Source organism: Camelus dromedarius, chromosome 4 (assembly GCF_036321535.1).
Source record: "Camelus dromedarius isolate mCamDro1 chromosome 4, mCamDro1.pat, whole genome shotgun sequence".
Classification (NCBI taxonomy): Eukaryota; Metazoa; Chordata; class Mammalia; order Artiodactyla; family Camelidae; genus Camelus; species Camelus dromedarius.
Window position 1 is genome coordinate 46,015,542 of NC_087439.1, and position 18,548 is coordinate 46,034,089.

General features: G+C 36.0%; 1 protein-coding gene across 2 annotated transcripts in view; it reads right to left on the reverse strand.

Moving 5' to 3' along the window:
- Positions 1 to 18,214, reverse strand: part of TLK1 (tousled like kinase 1) — a 125,126-nt gene extending 106,912 nt beyond the window's left edge. For both annotated transcript variants that reach the window (XM_031451634.2, XM_010982505.3), the window contains exon 1: positions 17,928 to 18,214. In XM_031451634.2, coding sequence (XP_031307494.2) covers positions 17,928 to 18,066 — 139 coding nt within the window. In that variant the 5' untranslated portion in view covers positions 18,067 to 18,214. The remainder of the gene's footprint in view (positions 1 to 17,927) is intronic.
- Positions 18,215 to 18,548: the final 334 nt, after the last annotated feature.

The window sequence follows — 18,548 nt, forward strand, 5'->3', positions numbered from 1 at the left end:
ACCTACAGTACCTGGAGTAAGCTTCAATCTTAGGATAAGCCTTGATTAGTCGTTAAGCTCTTTGGGTACTCTTAATAAATACTGCTAATTGCACGGCTTTGTTTTTTCACACAACTGAGCTAAAGTAATTTTTACTTTATACAAATTTAGAAAGATATCCTTAAAATAACAGTTAAAATATGCAATAAAATTGCTAAGAACTCATGTTAATTAATGAAAAGTTTGCATCACTTTTATTTTCTTGCTAAATGCCAGCTCAATGGGTAAGGGTGGGGATGTAATTAATCATGTTAGCTTTCACCAGACAATTAAAATTCTTCAAATATCAAGTTTTAGACAGTGTTCTAACTAGCCATGTATTTGTTTTAGCCAGTAATTTATTAACAGAAAATTTAAGAAAGAACAACATTTGTTAAAACTTAAGTACTTAAAACAACACACTTAACATATTTAACTTGGTTTCAGCAAGTAAAGAGCAAACTACTATAAACTGATCCTAGAAAGGAAACCACCGTATCATGGTATATCTGAAAAATGTCTATTTCAAACCTTCAAAATTCAGATGCCAGTATTTGGGGAACAAGCTGAAATAATTTATACTCGCTTAAAACTCCTGACCATTTTTTCCCTCTGCTGTTCCCTAATCTAGAGAAGTAAATTAGACAGTACAAACAAATGCAAGTAATTTTAACATTAGAACTGTCACACTCCTTGTAGTCAGTAAATATTGTACTAAAAGTAAGCTTGGGCAGTAATAAGCTATAGTAATGGGTCCATGGTATCAAAGATATGGCCTCAGTTAATTAACTCTGCTCCCTTAAAAAAAAAAACTTACCTGAATAATTTTATGAACAAGCAATTCAAAATGTCAAACTTCTAAATAAATTTTAAGAAATTTGAATAATTGTTAAAACAAACCACAAAGAGAAAAATGTGATAACCATGTGGCAAATTGCTTATGTTCTTGGTAATTAAAAATATGCAAGAAAAATAACCTGAATACCACACTTACTTAGCAAGCCAAACACTTAAAGTAACACTAGACCACTAGAGCAGTGATGTTTCTACTAAACTGGTTCATAATGTGTCTTGCTGATGGTACTGTAAGTAGGTACAACTTTTACAATACAGCAACATCCAGAAACTCCTATTTTGAGTAAATAACTTAAAATGAAACAACAGGTACAATGTATGAGGCTTGAAAATTTCCAAAGGCATACAAAGTGTTTTATTTAGCAACCCTAGAAGTCTGTTTCTAAGGCTAAAACGGCAATATATTAAAAGAAGCACAGTAACAAAGTAAGGATATGTATCACATTTTTACCTACAGTGAAAAGAACTGAGAACAAAGAACAGGGAAAATAATCCAATCTTAAAGGAACAGTGTCTATGTCCATCAACAAAATGGATTCCAGCTATGAAATCATGACAGAAAGGTGCAAATATTAACTATGGCCTTTAAAACCAAATTCCTGAACAAGACAGAACTCCATTATGAGGTGTAACTCATTAGAAAACAGTCTGTTTAGACTCAAGAAGCTGTATTTGAATGGTAGGATTGTGTGCCACGTATGTTAGTTTAGAATTTTATATCTGCTGATTCCAGAACTAGTTACTGAGAGGGGACATTTTAACAAGCCTTTCTCTGAATAAGAGTAAATAAACAAAAGTAATGATAACAATTTTAAAAAGAAACAAACTTGATACAACTGATATACGTATTACACATCTAACAACTATAGCTGACAAAAAATTTTTTATCCTTTATATAAGGAATATTTAACCAAGACAGACCATATGTTGGATCATAAAGCAAGTCTCAAATTTTAAAGAACTGAAATCTTACAGATTTAGTGCTAATCACAGTCGCGCTAAGTTAGAAATCAGTAACAAAAAGCCATTTAGAAAAACATTATGTTTAAAAATTAATAATCCATAGCTCAAAGAGAAACCATGGAAATTATAAAATGTTTTGAGGTAAATGAAATGCACACACACACACCAACACACATAGATACCTGTTCATACACATACATACAAAAACCTGGGGGAGTAAATTAAACACTTTAAAATGATTAATTGTATGTTAAGTGAATTTCACCTCAATTTTTTAAAAAAGCAAAAGAGTCTGAGGAAGGAAGCCAGTCATGCTTAAGGAACTTTATAACCTCAAATATATGTATAGTGAAGAGGAGGCACTGAAAATCCAAGAATTAAATAAGCATCTGTCACAAAAATCTAGAAAAAGGAACACCAAATTAAATCCAAAGAAAGTTAAAAAAAAAAAAAAGGAAACAATAAAATGAGAACAAATACCAATCGAATAGAAAACAAACATAAAATAGAATGAACAAAGCTAAAAGGTGCTTCCATGAAAAGACTTATAAACTGGTAAGATGGGGTCAAGAAAAGAGACAAGAAATGACTATCTGGAATGAAAAAGAGGACATTACTACAGATCCTAGGCATATAAAGATCACAAGGGGATATTATTATGCAGACATATTTGAAATTTTAGATAAAATGGAGGAACTCCTAGAAAGCACAATTTACCAAAACTGATATGAAAATTAAAACTCGAGTATTATGACATTATAGCAATCAAAGCCATTACTTAAAACGTCTTCATAATGAAAATTTCAGTTTTAGAAAGCTTCTTCAGTGAATTCTGCCCAATACAGACTCTACCAAAAAAAAAATAATAATAAAGATGCTGTAACATCCTTCTTACACGAACTCTTTGAGATAAAGATAAAAAGAGAAAAAATACTTCCCAACTCATTTTTATGAAGTGTCACCTTGGTAAAAAACCTAACCAGGGCATTATGAGAAAGTTAAGTTATAGCCCTATTTCATGAACAACATCGGTATAAAAGTATTAAACAAAAGATAAGCAAAGTAATTTGGATAAAAAGAGTAATAGCTCACAATTAAGTTGGGTTTAGTCCAGGAATACAAGGTTGGTTTAAAACTTAAAGAGCAATAAAATAATTTACCATATTAAGAAAATCTGGAAAAAAGTTAACTGATTGTCCAAATGCAGAAAAAGCACTTGATAAGTCAAATCCATTCATAGTGTAAACAAACAAAAAAATTAGTAACTAGTCACAGAAAGGAATTTCCTTCACCTGAGAAATGATAGATCAAAAATACCTATTGTACTAAATTGTGAAAAACTGAAAACTTCTCCCCCCCACTTCTAAAACTAGTAACAACGCAAGGATTCCCACCATAACCAATCTATTCAATGCTGTACTAGAGGTCATAGTCAAATCTCTCTGACCTCTCCTTCTGCCCCATCTCTTACCTCTCCTTCTGCCCCCATCTCTCTTTTGCTTCCTTCTTCTGCCCCTTCTGTTTTTTAAGGACTTGTGATTTTATTGGGCCCATCCAAATAATCCAAAATAATCACACTATTTTAAGGTCTGTTGATTAGTAACTTTAATTACATCTTCAAAATCCCTTCAGACCACTACCTAGATTACTATTCAACTAAATGTTAAACAGGTGACAGAAATCTTGGCAGAATATCTTCAGAATTCTGTCTACCAAAAACCAAGAAAGTTTGTTTTACTGGATATCAACATAATTATAAAACAATAGTAATTAAGAAAATAAAACAAACATGATACAGAATATAGAGCCGAGAAACAGACCTATTTCTGGGTACAGACACGATTAACAGACACTTGATTTACCAAAAAACGGTAGCACCACAGAACAGTGAGAAAAAAATAATTCTTTTCAGTAAATAGTGCTAGGACATCAGGATAGTCACACGGAAATGAAATCTATTCCTACCTTGCACCACACACAAAAAATCAATTTCAGAAGGATTGTATGAATCCTAAATACGAAAAGAGTAATAATAACAGTATTTCTGACAGATAGTATGGGAGAGTGGGACTTCAGGAATAGTGGACGATCTCTACAGTGAAACAACTAATTTAGTGAAAAAAATTGTTTAAACGACCAACCATTTAATACCTCTGGAAATTGTACTATGGGCATACAGCAAATGGAGAAGCATTTATTCAAGAAAATATACTAAACAGAGGTGAGAAGAGCAAGTTTCTGTGACATATGAGCCACAAGTCACTCCCAATTACACCCCATTACTCAAGGTGACAAAAGTTCAACACCAGACAGGTGCTACAGCAGCCCCACACTCCAGTCTAGGACTACTTCACCCCAGGAGAGAAAAGCCACTGGCATCTCTTACCTACTCCAACCTCTAGCTCCATGTTGCAGAAATTCTATGCCAGGCAGGCATGGATGAGAAGATTGGGGGAATCCCTCCACCCAGCCAGCCCCCACTTATAAGGCAGAAAAGCTCTACTCCAGGTAGAGTAGGCCAAGAATACTAGATCCCAATTGCTCACTCATAAAGCAGAGGTTCTTTACCAAGAAGGCCAGCTGAAAGTAGGATTCACTCTCCTTGCGCAGTGCTCTAGTCCTGGAGGGGGGGTGTCACCTCAAGAGAAGTGATCTCCTTGCCTTTGACCCCCAACTCCACTGGAGTAAGGCAGAAGTTCTTCCCAGGGTAAAAGGTAGGTCGTTAAGAACAGAAAACTGTTCTTCATCTAAAGGAAAGACTTTTACTTCAAACAGACTGTGGGATACTTCATTTCTAAGGGCAATGTCCAAAACTACGGCAATCTTGGAGATGACAACTATAATGAAGCTGATAGTTTCATGAGAGTAGTAGCAACAAGGAAAGCTACAAACCACCTACAACGTTTACAGAGAGAACTAGGTAAGAAAAAGGCAGTAAGAACCCTCAAAGTAAGCACAAGTCTCAAAGGCTAGCAACACGTAGCTTCTGCAAAGACCTAACTTAATGCAATCAGAGCAATTTATGCCCTGGGATGTTGGTGAAAACAATAGATCAACCAGCTAGCAATTAGTGGAGGCTGACAGTTGGGTGTGATACCAATAGAGGCAGACCAGCCAAAAGCTTAATAAGGTGATCAAGCAAAGAGGCAAAGAGAGCAAAGCCAAAACCACAGTCATCTCCAGTGGTCAGGGAGACTGCACATGACTTTTGAGAGCACCCAGATGTTGGATTCAGCAGACAAAGAGTTCAAAGCAGCTATTATAAATATGTTCAAAGAACTAAAGGAAACCATGTTTAAAGAATTAAAGAAAGGTATTATGACAGTGTGTCTTCAGAGAATATCAATGAAAAGATAGATATTATACAAAATAATCAAATGAGAAACAATGAGTGCCAGTAAAGGGAGTATAATAGTGTATTTCTTCTCCTTTCTTCTCTTAATTGATTTAGAAAACAACTGCACATACAACGTGTGTAATTGTACTGTTGGACCTATCACATACAGAAACATACTTGACAATAACAACACAATGAAGGCAGGTGGAGACAAACTTTATTGGAGTAAGGAAACAACATCAGACAGTAAACCAAATCTATAGGGAGAAATAAAGAAAACCAGAAATAATAAAAAAAGGTTAGTACAAAAACTATAAATGTGTTTTCCTTTCTTATTTCTTTAAAAAGACTTTAAGTTATATAAAGTAATAATTATAACAATGTAGTCTGGGGTAACATGTATCAACATGTATAACCAAAAAAGGGGAGGGCAGCATTATATAGGAGTAAAGTTTTTACATATCACTGGAATCAAGTTAGCATAAACCTGAAGTAGAGTCTGATAAGATGTGTAACGTAAACCTTAAAACAATCACTAAGAAAATAACAAAAAAAAGTTTAAAAAGCATGAAAGGAATGAAAACATTACACTAGAAAATACACTATGCAAAAGAAAATGGTAAAGGAGGTACCAAAGGATAAATAGATATGAGACACATAGAAAACAAAAAGCAAAACAGCAGGCATAAATCCAACCATATCAATAATGTTAAATGTGCATGGGTTAAGCATACAATCAAAAGGCAGAGACTGTAGGAATTGCTTTTTTTTTTTTTATTTCCACTTAAATGCTGTCTACAGAAGACATACTTCAGATCCAAAAACACAAACAGGATAAAAATGAATGGATGGAAAAAGACACCATACAAATAGCAACTATAAAAGAACTAAAGTGGATATACTGATATCAGATAGCTTCTAAAATGTTTTCAGAGGTGAAGAGGAACATTTTATAACAATTAAAGGATCACTCCAACAGTAAAATAAAAAAATTATAAATATATGCACCTTAGAGCCTCAAAATGCAAAAAACAAAACTAACAGAATCAAAGGGAGAAAAAGACAATCTGACACTAGCTGGAAGTTTTCAATACTCCACTTCCAATAACAAATAGAAGTAGGCAGAGGATTAACAAGGAAACATGAAACAAACAATAAAACTAGACCTAACAGACATCTGGAGGATACTCCATCCAATAATCAAATGAATACACGTTCTTCTAAAGCACACACAGAACACTCTCCAGGACAGGCCATATACTAGGTCATAAAATAAGCATCAACAAATTTAAAAGGATTGAAAGCACACAAAGTATGTTCTGTGACTACAATGGAATTAAATTAGAAATTAATTACTGAAAGAAATTTGGGGAATTCACAAATACGTGAATATTAACATACTGCTAAATCACCAATAGGTCAAAAGAAGAAATCATAAGGAAAACTAGAGAATATTTGAGATGAATAAAAACAAAAATACAACATATCAAAACTTACAGGATAAACTAATTGAATGCTTAGAGGGAAATTTACAGTTGCAAATGCCTACATTAAAAGAGAGAATATACAGGAAAAGATTTTTATGAACTTGAGATACTTCCTAAATATCATAAAGGGGGGCAACAGGCCACAGAACGGGGGGAGGGAAATGTTTACACTGAAAAACAGAGTATTTATCCAAAATACAAAAAAAAAATTTCATTTTTTTTTGAAAAGACAACACAAAGGAAAACTGATCAAAAGTTTTGAACAGGCGCTTCACAATAGGTAACCAAAAGTCAATAAAAAAAAAAAAAGGAAATCTCTTAACTCATGGAAATAAAAATTAAAACCACAAATACCATCTCATACCCATTAGAAAATCAAAAATAATATTAACAATTCCAATTGTTGGTGAGGAAGTAGAGCAATGAAAACTCTCATACACTGTTTACAGGAATGTAAACTGTTAAAACCACTTTGGAAAACTGGCAGTATCTACTAAAGGCAAACAAACACATAGCCTATAACCTGGTAAATTTATGATTAGGTATATTTCAACAGAAGTTAATAGTACATGAAGAGATACGTATAAACATGTTCATACAGCACTACCAGTAATAGTCAAGAAGCAGAAACAACCCAAATATCTATCAACAGATTGTATTAATAAACTGTGGTATATACAAAGTAATGTTAAAGAATAATGAATATAAACTCCAGTTACAGGAATTAACATGGACAAACTCAAAACCATTACATGGAGCAAAAGTAGCTAGAAACGAAATTTATACGATGTGAGTCCATTTATATAAAGGTCAAAAATTGCGATAACTAAATCAGAACAGTGACTGCTTAGGGAAGGGAGAAGGTAATGAGTGATGAGTGCATGAAGAGGGCTCTGAAATGCTGGCAATGTTCTTTTTCTTGACTGAGTGGTAATTACACCATGGTTTACAGTAATTCACTGAGCATTAATTTATGCATTATGCTTCAATAATGAAAAGTAAAGCACAATATAATATTAAAAAATAAAATCAACAGAATCACAATAAAATTAAGTACTTGAATTTAGAGGTTAATAACTGTTGAAGACTAATCTTTTGATATAAATATGAAGTTCAGTCTCACTAGCAATCAAGACATACCAACTGAAACAAGATAATACCATTTAATAGTTAAACTGGAGGAAAACTGTCTAATTCCCTTCTCCAGGCAGCACTCTATTCGTCCCACGTGATAAAAATACAATTTCCTCCCGTCCCACTTTAATTTTTTAAAGAACTTTCCTGTACAGATGAAGGAATGAAGCCTAAAAGTTACTTTTCAATGACTCATTATATGAGCTTGTTTTTTGTTCCTGCCTTTCTTCTCAAAAGAAAAAAATCACCAGTGCATGAACACATACACAAACAATAACTACAGCAGCAAGTAACTTGCCCAAAATCACACAGCTCAGAAGTGACCAAAAAAAGATCCAAATCCAGGTCTACTTACAGTAAACCCACAATCCTAACCTCTATGGCTACACTGCCTATAAACCCACTAGTAAACACACATTTTTAAGCACCTAGTCCACATAGAGCATTCTCCTTGGTACAAATAAGAGCACACAAAAACACAATGCAGGCCTCTTTTATGATTTTCAATGCAGTGCTGTAAAGTGTAATTCTGCATATCAAAAATAAAGCATAAACACTGCTAATCTAAATCTCGTTCTTGATGCTTGCTTAAATGTTATAAGCATGTCTCATGGTTTGGTCAATTCTCAAGCCAAAGAAAATTTCAAGAACTAAAATGCTGAAAGTAGCAACTTAGAGTATCATTTGATATTTGCCTCTGTCACACATAAACTCCACCAAAACTCTTCAATAAGCCAGGGAGACAATCTATGTCTTATGTGCTTTGACTGTAAGGATCTTTATACCCAGATAGTACTTGTTCCCTATTTTTGCTTTAAACAAAGAAGAAAAAATTTAAATTCTAAAGCATCTTTGTATCTAAATATAATAGTAATAGTTAACACACACTGACTGGTTAATGTACTACAAATTTCTCATTTAATTCTCACAACCTAATGAAGGAGCTACTATTACTTATTCCATCCTACAATGGATGAGGTATTGAGAGGTTAAGGAACTTACTACATTAAGCGGCAAAACATAAACTAGAAGCCAGGTCTAACAAATATGTGCTTGTAACTACTACATAATAATGCTTCTAATACGCAGTATCAATACCCAAAAACTAAGTATAATGCTGTCAACTAGGTCAGAGAAGTAGGAGACATTGGGAGGGAAGAGGAGCAAGAGGCCAAGAGTTTGCAGGGCACTGCCATTTATTAGCCTTTGGTTTTGCTGTTGTTTAAAACTATAAAATTTTAAAATAGTGAGAGTTGAGAAATGTTCAGAGAAAATATAATAAAGTATTTGATAAGTTGAATTAGCAACATGGTCAGTGTCAGAATTGCAAACCCCTGGTTAAGTACAAGGCACTGTGTTAATAATATTTAAACCCAGTAATTCCAGGGATGAGATGAACCCTACCTGGTTCAAAAATACATGCCCTTTTCTGGCATTGCTGGTATATGAGCTCAAATATATAAATCAAATAATAATTTGGCAATAGTTATTAAAAGGCCCTTAACAGGTTTATACTTTTTGCTCTGATAATTCCATCACTGGGAATCACTGGGGAGGTGGGGGGCTTTTACTCAGAGACACTGATTATACCATTATCTATTAAAGCCAAAAAGTAAAATTAAAATTGTAAATAAAACGAAAAGATATCATCTAAATAACTAAATATAATAGTTAAGAGACAGAGTTTTCACCATGATCCTTTTTTCAGGAAAACTACAACTCACCTAATCTTTGTGATCTTAAAGGGACTGTCAATTATGGCTTTCTGTGGATTCCCCAAATCACCCTAACCACAGCCATAGTAGCTGCCTTGCCAAACTTCATCTGCCAGGTCCCAATGATTGGTTAAGGAATTGACAATCAGAATACATTAGCATCAACCCAGAACTGACATGTGGACATCAGGAAAGAGTTTTCTTTCAACTGTGGTTGCTAACCCAAAAGGTATGTGTCTGGGGTTCCTGAAGCAAGAGGTTAGAAGAACTCAGAAACAGAGTCAAAGAGGCTCAATGACATTATTTGAGATCTTGGAGCTAAGCTGCTTCCAAAGCCATTCCATTCTCCTCCATACATACAATTCCCAGTTATGTGAACCAGTACATTCCTTTTTTAACTTACCAAAGCTTGTGTTAAGTTTTTACCACAGGTAAGCAAAAAAATCATGACTAACACACTACCAAAAGAAGAAAGGTTAACTAAGCATATTATAGCACGTTCAATTTCCTAGTAGTTAAAATTCAACGGAATGATGTTGACGGAATAGTGTAACTGTTAAGAATATGCACTCAGGAGCCTAGTCTGAATTCTGACTCTGCTACATATTCTCTGTGCCCTTGGGTAAGTTGGTTAACCTCTCTGTGTCTCAATTTTCTCATCTGTAAAATAGGAATACACTAGCACTTATTTCACATGATTGTTAGAAATAAATGAGTTACTGTGTACAAAGTGCCTAGAACAAGTCCTACCATTAATAAGTATGTGCATTTTTTAAATAAAAAAAACATAGTTAACTAAACCATATAATTATACTGATGTTTTTTAAAATCTGTGCACAGAGAAAGGAAAAAATCTGTTCTTTAAAAAGGAAGCAAAGAAAATAAATGAAAATAAAAATAAAAAGCAAACATACACTACTTTCACACACACATACAAAAAAAAACATTCCTCAGGTCTCATTAAAGACAGGATGGATCTGACTGGCTTCACCTAAATTCCCCTGATCTTCTCCAGTGGCACCATATTCACCATCACATAGGAAGCACATACATAGTGTCAAATGTGGAATGATGAAATCCAATGTATCAATTTAATCCTAGAAGAATGTCATTTCTCCAACTAAACTAGTTCCCAAGGAAAGGCAAAAGTTTATGAGTACAACCAACTCTTAATAATCCATATAAATGAAGAACAAATATTATAAGTCATCCCCTCTCCTCAAAAAAAACCACTCCTAGTTGGCTTTGTAATGCATCTTTGTAAAATACAAACATTTTCACTTAAATATAGGCATAACTTGTCTTTTTCAAATTCACAAAATTTGAAAAAACCTAATAATGAAGCCATTATTGGGAAGATTTAAGTTTCACAACCTACCACCTGTTTCAGCTCTGCATATCTTTTTACATCATGCTTTGAATTCCTATTAACCCATCAAATTCTCTTATCTCTCATTAGATTTACTAAATAATACATGTTACCAAAGGATTTGTTTTGTATGCGATAAGGTAATTAAAACTAAGTGTTTCAAAAAATACTTCTCATAAGATGAGCCAGACTGAGCGTCAAGCCTCCTTTCCTGCCGTACTGAATACTAGTAAGACTCAAACATCTGCCACTAAAGCATCTCAGATTTGTTCAGAGCCTCATGCACCAGGTTAAAAGCCTCCACAGTAAGTGGACTGCTTACTCCCGTAGGGACAGTGGAAAATTCTTCATTCAAATTCTAACATTTATTTGTTATGGCTATGGTGAGCTTATGAGGCCAATAGGTTAGGATAAATAGTAATCCAATTTAGATTATTAATCATGAGAGTAAGATTTTTTCATTAATGTACCTCTAACATTTTCCATGAAATATAAGATTTGCAGAGCTGGTACAGTTTTTTTAGTTGGTTTTGGGTTTGTCATTTAAAAAAAAAAATCTTATCTTCACACACATATAAAACTATTGCAAAAAAATTAACAAAAGTTTAGCAGTAATCTGAATGAGCCTAAAAGACTGATTAGTAAATTAAAAATTGTTAAGGAAAAACTAAGAAACTACCCAAAATCACATTTCCATATCTTAGGCAATATATCCTAGTGGTTAAAATGCACTTGGTTCAAATTTCAGCCATTTATTACTTTGTGTTGCAATGAGCAAGTTTCTTTATTTCTCTGTGCTTTGGCTTCCTCATCTGTAAACTGAGAATAAGTGTATATACTTCAGCTATGAGAATTAAATGAGCACATACAAACAATATGTTTTGCCCTTTATTTTTACTGTTATCCATTATCACTCTCTGAAATATAAATTGCCTATGAATTACTAAAATAAGTATCTTCCTGGGTCTGAAATACGTGCATACTAAGTGTATAATCACTCTTTAAAAAAAAACTTTAACAGTGCTTCAACAAAACTTTCTGTTGGGTGCCAACTCTACAGAAGCATCCCACTATGCACTGAGAATATGGAAATGAACAAAACACAGTCTGAATTTAAGACCTTTCTGTCTAGTAGGCAACATAAATAAAACTATAATAAAAGGTAGTGTGATGGAGGTGCTATATCGTAGACGATCCTATAGGTCACTAAGGAACAGAAGAACCAAACTCAGGGAAGCAAATACCCCAGAAATAATTTCTAAGGAACAATCACCTAGTTACTTCACTTCAGAGCACCACATTGCTATTTATACATATATATATTCATAAGTGTTTTAGAATGCAGATCATTAAAAAGACAGGATCACCCAGCACACTACTTACATGTTCATAAACTTAAAAATCTTTTGATAATAATAAAGACAACTATGTTCTCTTCACAAGCCACAACATAACTTTAAAAAGGTCACATTGCTTCTTCAAGAAGCATTTCTTTCACCAATAAATAAAAGCTACAAACTTTCCTCCAGTAAATTATATTAGGGCTAATGGCAAAAGAACAGTATTTTTGAGCTGATAGAGACCTCTGAGGGCTTCAAATCTAACCCCCTCATTAATGTTACAGATGAAAAAGAGCAACAAAGTATAATGGAAAAAGTACTAAGTTCAGAGTCAGAAAACTGAATCTTGGTTCCAACCCTCATACAGTAAAAGCCCGGGCAAATTAAGTTTCCTCATCTGTAAAATGAGTGGTTTAGACTCAACTGCTTTCAAGATCCCTTTCAGCTCTGTAATTCTCAGTTTATGAAAGTGAAGCAGAGAGAGAAGCTACTTACCCAAGGTCACCCAGCTAGTTAATGGCAAAGTAGGGACTACACCTGGATTCCAATTACAATCAATGTACTTTCTCTTCTGTATCTTACTGCTTCTTCTACTTCATAAAACCATTCCTCAAAATTGTTCTAAGACTTTTGGAAATTATTAATAAGCATGAAGGATTTTATGACACTAAAGGATTTATTCCGATCCCTCTTCTATAGAAAAAAACCAAATGCAACAAATACAAGAAGTCTCAAGCTGTGTGTCATTTACTACACTTAAGTTGATCTTAACAAAGTCATAGGAGTTTATCCTCAACTTCTCAGCACCTAAAATCTAACCTTTTAATCCAACTCACAGAAGAGGTTATGTTCCATATGAAATTAAAATATGAATTGCTATAGGCAATCATAAACATTATATGCATAATTCTCTGAATAAGATGAGAATTAAAATTCTTCATTTTATATCCTGGTTATATTTAATATGCATTTTTAAATTCAAGAGAGATCAATTTAAACACTTCTTCATGTATCCTCTTCAGACTCTCTAGCTTTAAGACCATTAAAAGAGACTAACCATATTACTTCTGAAATCACATAAACAATTACAAATAAAAGGCTATACAGACTGCTGATAGTTCCTCTTTTAAAAATTGAAAATCAGCCCCCAACAGTATTTTAAAATTCTGTGCCCAAATATATTACAACTCTCCTAAACTGCATTATAAGCAGCATCTGATTCCCCAAAATGTCTTCAAAGCTTATTATATTTCACAGGGAACTTAGCAAGATTTCAGGAAAACTTACAGTATTGATACCAGAAAATACAGGAAAATCCTCAGAGACAAAACACAATAAAAATGAAAAATAGTAATAAAGCCAACAATAGCTTCATACTACTGTCTTAAGAGAATATTTTAAAACATTCATGGATATATAAGCGCAGTTTAACTATATTTTAGGATTTTCAAAGAATCACAGAATGTTTGCATTTTTCTAATTGGATGGGTCCATTAAGTCACTTAATCCAATAGCACACAAAATAAGAATCTACAGAATTTATCTCTGCCTCCTCCAAAAACATCCCTGTAGTCTGCTTTAAATTCTCATAGCCACATACTTCAAGAGGCAGTTCGTTCCATTGCTGGCCGAGTTTAATTGTTATACAGTTCTTACATTCCTGTCAAAAATTATACTGAATTCATTCTATGCCTTCCTAATTTTCACCTGCTGGTCTACCTTCTAAAATAGCAAAAATGAATCTATTCTCTTTCCTATTTATGTTTCTGAAATACTTGAAAAAAGCTGAACTTTTCCCCACCTCTTTCTTTAAATGTACGGTCCACAGATTTCTTGCAGGTCCTGAAGACACTTCTGGAATAAAATGTGCCTCTACACTGCAAGTTATCTTTAAAAAACTTGCCACTTGTCGAATTTTGGTGTAATACCAAAGAATAAAGTCTGTAAAGGCTATTAAAATACTTCTTTACTAACTACATATCCATGTGAAGTTGGATTCTCTTCACACATCTCAATCAAAATATATCACAACAGACTGAAAGAAGCAAAATCCAGCTTTCTTTTACTAAGTCAGAAATTTAAGTGATTTGAAAAAATATAGAACAATGCCACCAGTCTCACTAAAATTTTTGTTTTAGAATATGTATTCTTCATTTAAAAATTTGTTAACATGTAATCAAGATTGTTATTTTTAGGTAAATATTTCTCAAGTTATTTTACTTCAAATGTAGTAAATATCAACAGACATAACCCACATAAACAAAATCTCTTTATGTCCTCAGTAATTTTTAAGGGAGTAAAGAGTTCCTGAGACCAAAAAGGCTAAAAAAAAAAAAAGCATACCTATTTCTCAGGGGCAGATTCCTAGACCTCTAACTACCTGGGATTTCACTCCTGTCTCTCTCCTCTTGTATGTAAATATGCCTCTATAAAGGAAGCACTTACCACATATTTACGTATTCATGAGCTGGAATCCTTAAACATACCACCCTGTCTAGCTCCAGCAGGTGACTTCAAGAAATTAAAGGGTCATCTGGAACACTTAACTTTTAACATCTCCCTAGTTATTACTCAATCGTCTGGAGTCAAATACTTTAATTCTTCTGTCCAAACGATGCCATCTAATAAATATGGAAACAGCAACAGTTTATACTGTGATGACATCTTTTTGACCAAACTACTTTTGCTATTTAAATAAAAGTAAAGCAAATTATTCATATCTGACAAGATAGAACAGAAAAGACAAGTCTTTTGTATAATCATTTATTTGATTCTTAGCAATAGCCCATTCAAAAGTACCCATAGAAAAAAAACCATCTGCTCATCTAGCCAGTACACACCAGGTTCCTAGGCCTCAACAAACAAGACTGACTGTTACTTGAAAATTTAGTCAATTTCTCACCTTCCTACATCCTTATTCACAGGATTATTAGAAGATAAAATGGGATAGAGAATTTAGCCACAGGTTTAAAAGATTTAACGTAAAATCTGGAGCTACACTGCTGAGCACCTCTCAGAGAATTTTAAGATTGATAAAGGAAAACCTTTGGGACTCCAAGGGGAAAAAGTAGTCTACACTATAGCATATAAACTTCTAAATTCTAATAAATTTCTGAATCTAATGATTTAGGCTTATGGATACTTATGGCATATCTTTAAAAATAGCCCATTTTCAAAGTTAAGTTTGCTTAAAAGGAGTTCATCACACATATAACCTATATATACATATATACACACGTATGTATCCTTCTTAAGTTTAAAATTTTCTATTACATATTACATTAATTTAATAGCTCAATTTTTAAGAAACAAAGTTTGTTCTCTCTTTGGCACATACATTCAAGTTCCATTCATTAATAGTAATAGTTCTTACTAGCAGTCACCAGAAATCAAAACTCTCAACTTAATTTATACAACATCAATTTATACAACACATTAACATGTACACCTAGAACAGATGCTAAGCACTTGTTAAAATAAAAACTAGGATCCCACTCAATAGAAAACATTTCTATCTTAATAAGTGAGGCTTCATATATGCAATTCCTGTTAGCATTAGTGAAATCTGAGACTACAGCTTCAAGATGAATCTATAACCTCAGAGAGGATTAACAGTTTTAATTTACTCGCTGGTTGGTCAAAAAAACACATACCACTGTGACCATACAGGTACTTGGTGTGAAGTGTAACTTTCACGAAAGCATGTCCTGTTATTTCTTTAAGAGACTCACTATTTAGGTTACATAAAAATCTATTTGTAATCCAAATTGATGAAAAAATTCTGATTATTTGGAAGTTCAAGCTAAATTATTCCAACCCCTCAAAATTTTCAAACATCACGAAAAGTGCAGAATAGTGTTAAGTTTTTTAACTAGGGTTGAAGATACCTCAGAAATGCATAATCTAGATTTTGCAGCCCCAAAATTACTAATACTGATAACAGATGTTACAGATGAACAATTTAACACTAATCCTCAGTATCTAGTACAGCGCCTGGCTTACAGAAAATGACTCAATAAATATTTGAGAAATGAATTTTAAAAAGGTATAGCCTTAAAGTCTCAAAACCATCATTTACTGTCACTCATTACACTACCATTCATAACACTATCATTAAGCACTTTAATGAAAGTATTGACAAAAGTTAAAGCACGCTAAAAGCACCAACTGCTCTGTTTACAAAATAGATTTTAAAACATTCATTTACAAATTTTCAGGTGTAGAAAGAAAAGTCATCAGGTGTATCAAACGAGTTACTTAAACTTTTATATGCTTATAAAATAAACTTTTATCTACTAATAATCATAACTCAGGGGTGAGATGGAAAGGGAAAATGTCAACGTATTTAGCATGCTTAATGGGTGCCATAAATCAAACCTTTCCATGATTTTTCTAGAGCAAATTCATGCCAATCTTTGAGCCTATTGTCACTTTCACACATGCTCACAGGAACAAAATGACAAAGAATGCTATGCTTCAACCACTGGATTCAGGGCACAAAACACTTAACAAATGTCAAGACTCTAAGTTGTACATACTGACAGATATTTTCAAAATAAATTCATCCGACCAACTCCTACATAAATGAAAGCTCCTGATATCTTTAAAGGATTCACTAAACTACTGGACTTCCATACGTTATTTTGAAAATGTGGCTACAATCTCCCTGCGTGACACAACCGGGAGTGAACAACCCATTTACCAACTGCTAACGAATACCGTTAAACGTTTTCCAGACAAAAGAGCGGTAAATGCGATTCCATGCACTTAATTCTTCCCCCATAAACGCGTGTTCTCACAAATTTCATTTTATGTCGTATACTTAAAGTTAAATACAGCAAGTTGAAATTTTAGTCAAAAGCACCCCGGTGTCTTACTAGCTGTGTAATTGCTACATCTGGTGGCAGCACACTTGCACGCAAGAAGCCAGAAAACTTAGAAAACAATTGTAACCGATCTGGTGCGTGTTCGCAGTAACCTTTACGCACATATTTCCCACAAAACCCAGGACCGTGTCAGAGAAAAACAGTAGCCTACTAGCTGTAGAGAGAATGCACAAACACGCAGGAGGCGATGGCGAAGGAGAGAAAGTTGCAACCATCTGGTGGGGTGGTTTTAAAAGCCTGCCCACGAATCAGTCTGTCGTTTAAATTGTTCGAGGGGGCCAAGTAGGGGATCAAAGTCGGCTTTGGTAATTTCAGCGACTCTTCCCAAAGGGCATAGACCCTGCAAGCAAGGGGCATCCTCCAGGTCCCGGGCAGCAAAGCTCGCAGAGCGGGGACCGCCTCTAGGGGAGGAGTGCGCGAGGGAAGGGGAGGGGGCTCGAGGATGAATGCTTCACCGAGAGGGAAAACCCACCAGAGACCGGAGGCCAGGAGGTTAAGAGTACTGAGTGTACTAGCAAATGGAGCAGAAAGGGGCTCGCGTCCGGGGGGAGGCTTCCCACCCCAAGAGAACCGGCTCTTAGGATCCTCGGGCGAGTCTCTGCGCCCCACCCCGTCCCCTCCAGCACGTACTCCCTCGTCCGTCTCCTCCACCACCCGCGAACCACCACCCACAACCGGAGCACTACCTCCTGGGAGCCCGGCGGCCTCGCGTCCACCTCGCCCCCATCCCCCACCCCGGGGTCGGGGGAAGGAAACCCGGGGGCGCGGGGGCTGCGGCGCGGCAGGGGAGGCCCGCGAGCGGGCGCGGGCGGACGGCGCTTACCTTCCCTGGGCCTCCCGGATGGCGGCGTGTGATTCAGCAGGGACCTGGCCGCCGCCGCCGAGCCTGGGGTTGGAGACGTGGAGAGCTGGGACCAAGATGGCGGCCCCTCCAAACTTCCACTGCTACTTTGGACACTCATCAAGCTACTTTCTGGGAACCCGACTCCCCCCCTGCGACGGCAGCGGCGGCAACGGCAGCGGCAGCAGCACCGGCACCCGCCTCCGTCATGGCGGGGGCCGCGCTCAGGGCGAGCGAGAGAGTGAGGGCAGGGAGGGGAGAGTCAAGGGGATGGGGGAGGAAACCCAGAAGGGGGGAGGTGGGGAGGGAAGAGGTGAGGGGAGGAGAGGGGACGGGGAGGAGGGAAAGGGGGAAAAGCGAGGGAGCCGGCGGGCGCGCCGGGGAAGAGGCGGAGGAAAGGAGTGCAGCGGCGGAGGCGTCGAGGGGGCGCCCGCCGGCGAAGGGGTCGGAGCGCGGGCGGAGAGCGGGCTGCGCCGGCCGAGGAGACTTCCGCGGGCGGAACCTGCCGGCACCTCTGCAGTGCGTCGGCCCCCGGCGTCGCCCGGGTGGCGGCGGCGGCGGCGGCGGCGGCGGCGGGCGGTGGGTGGCGGCTGAGGCGGCGGG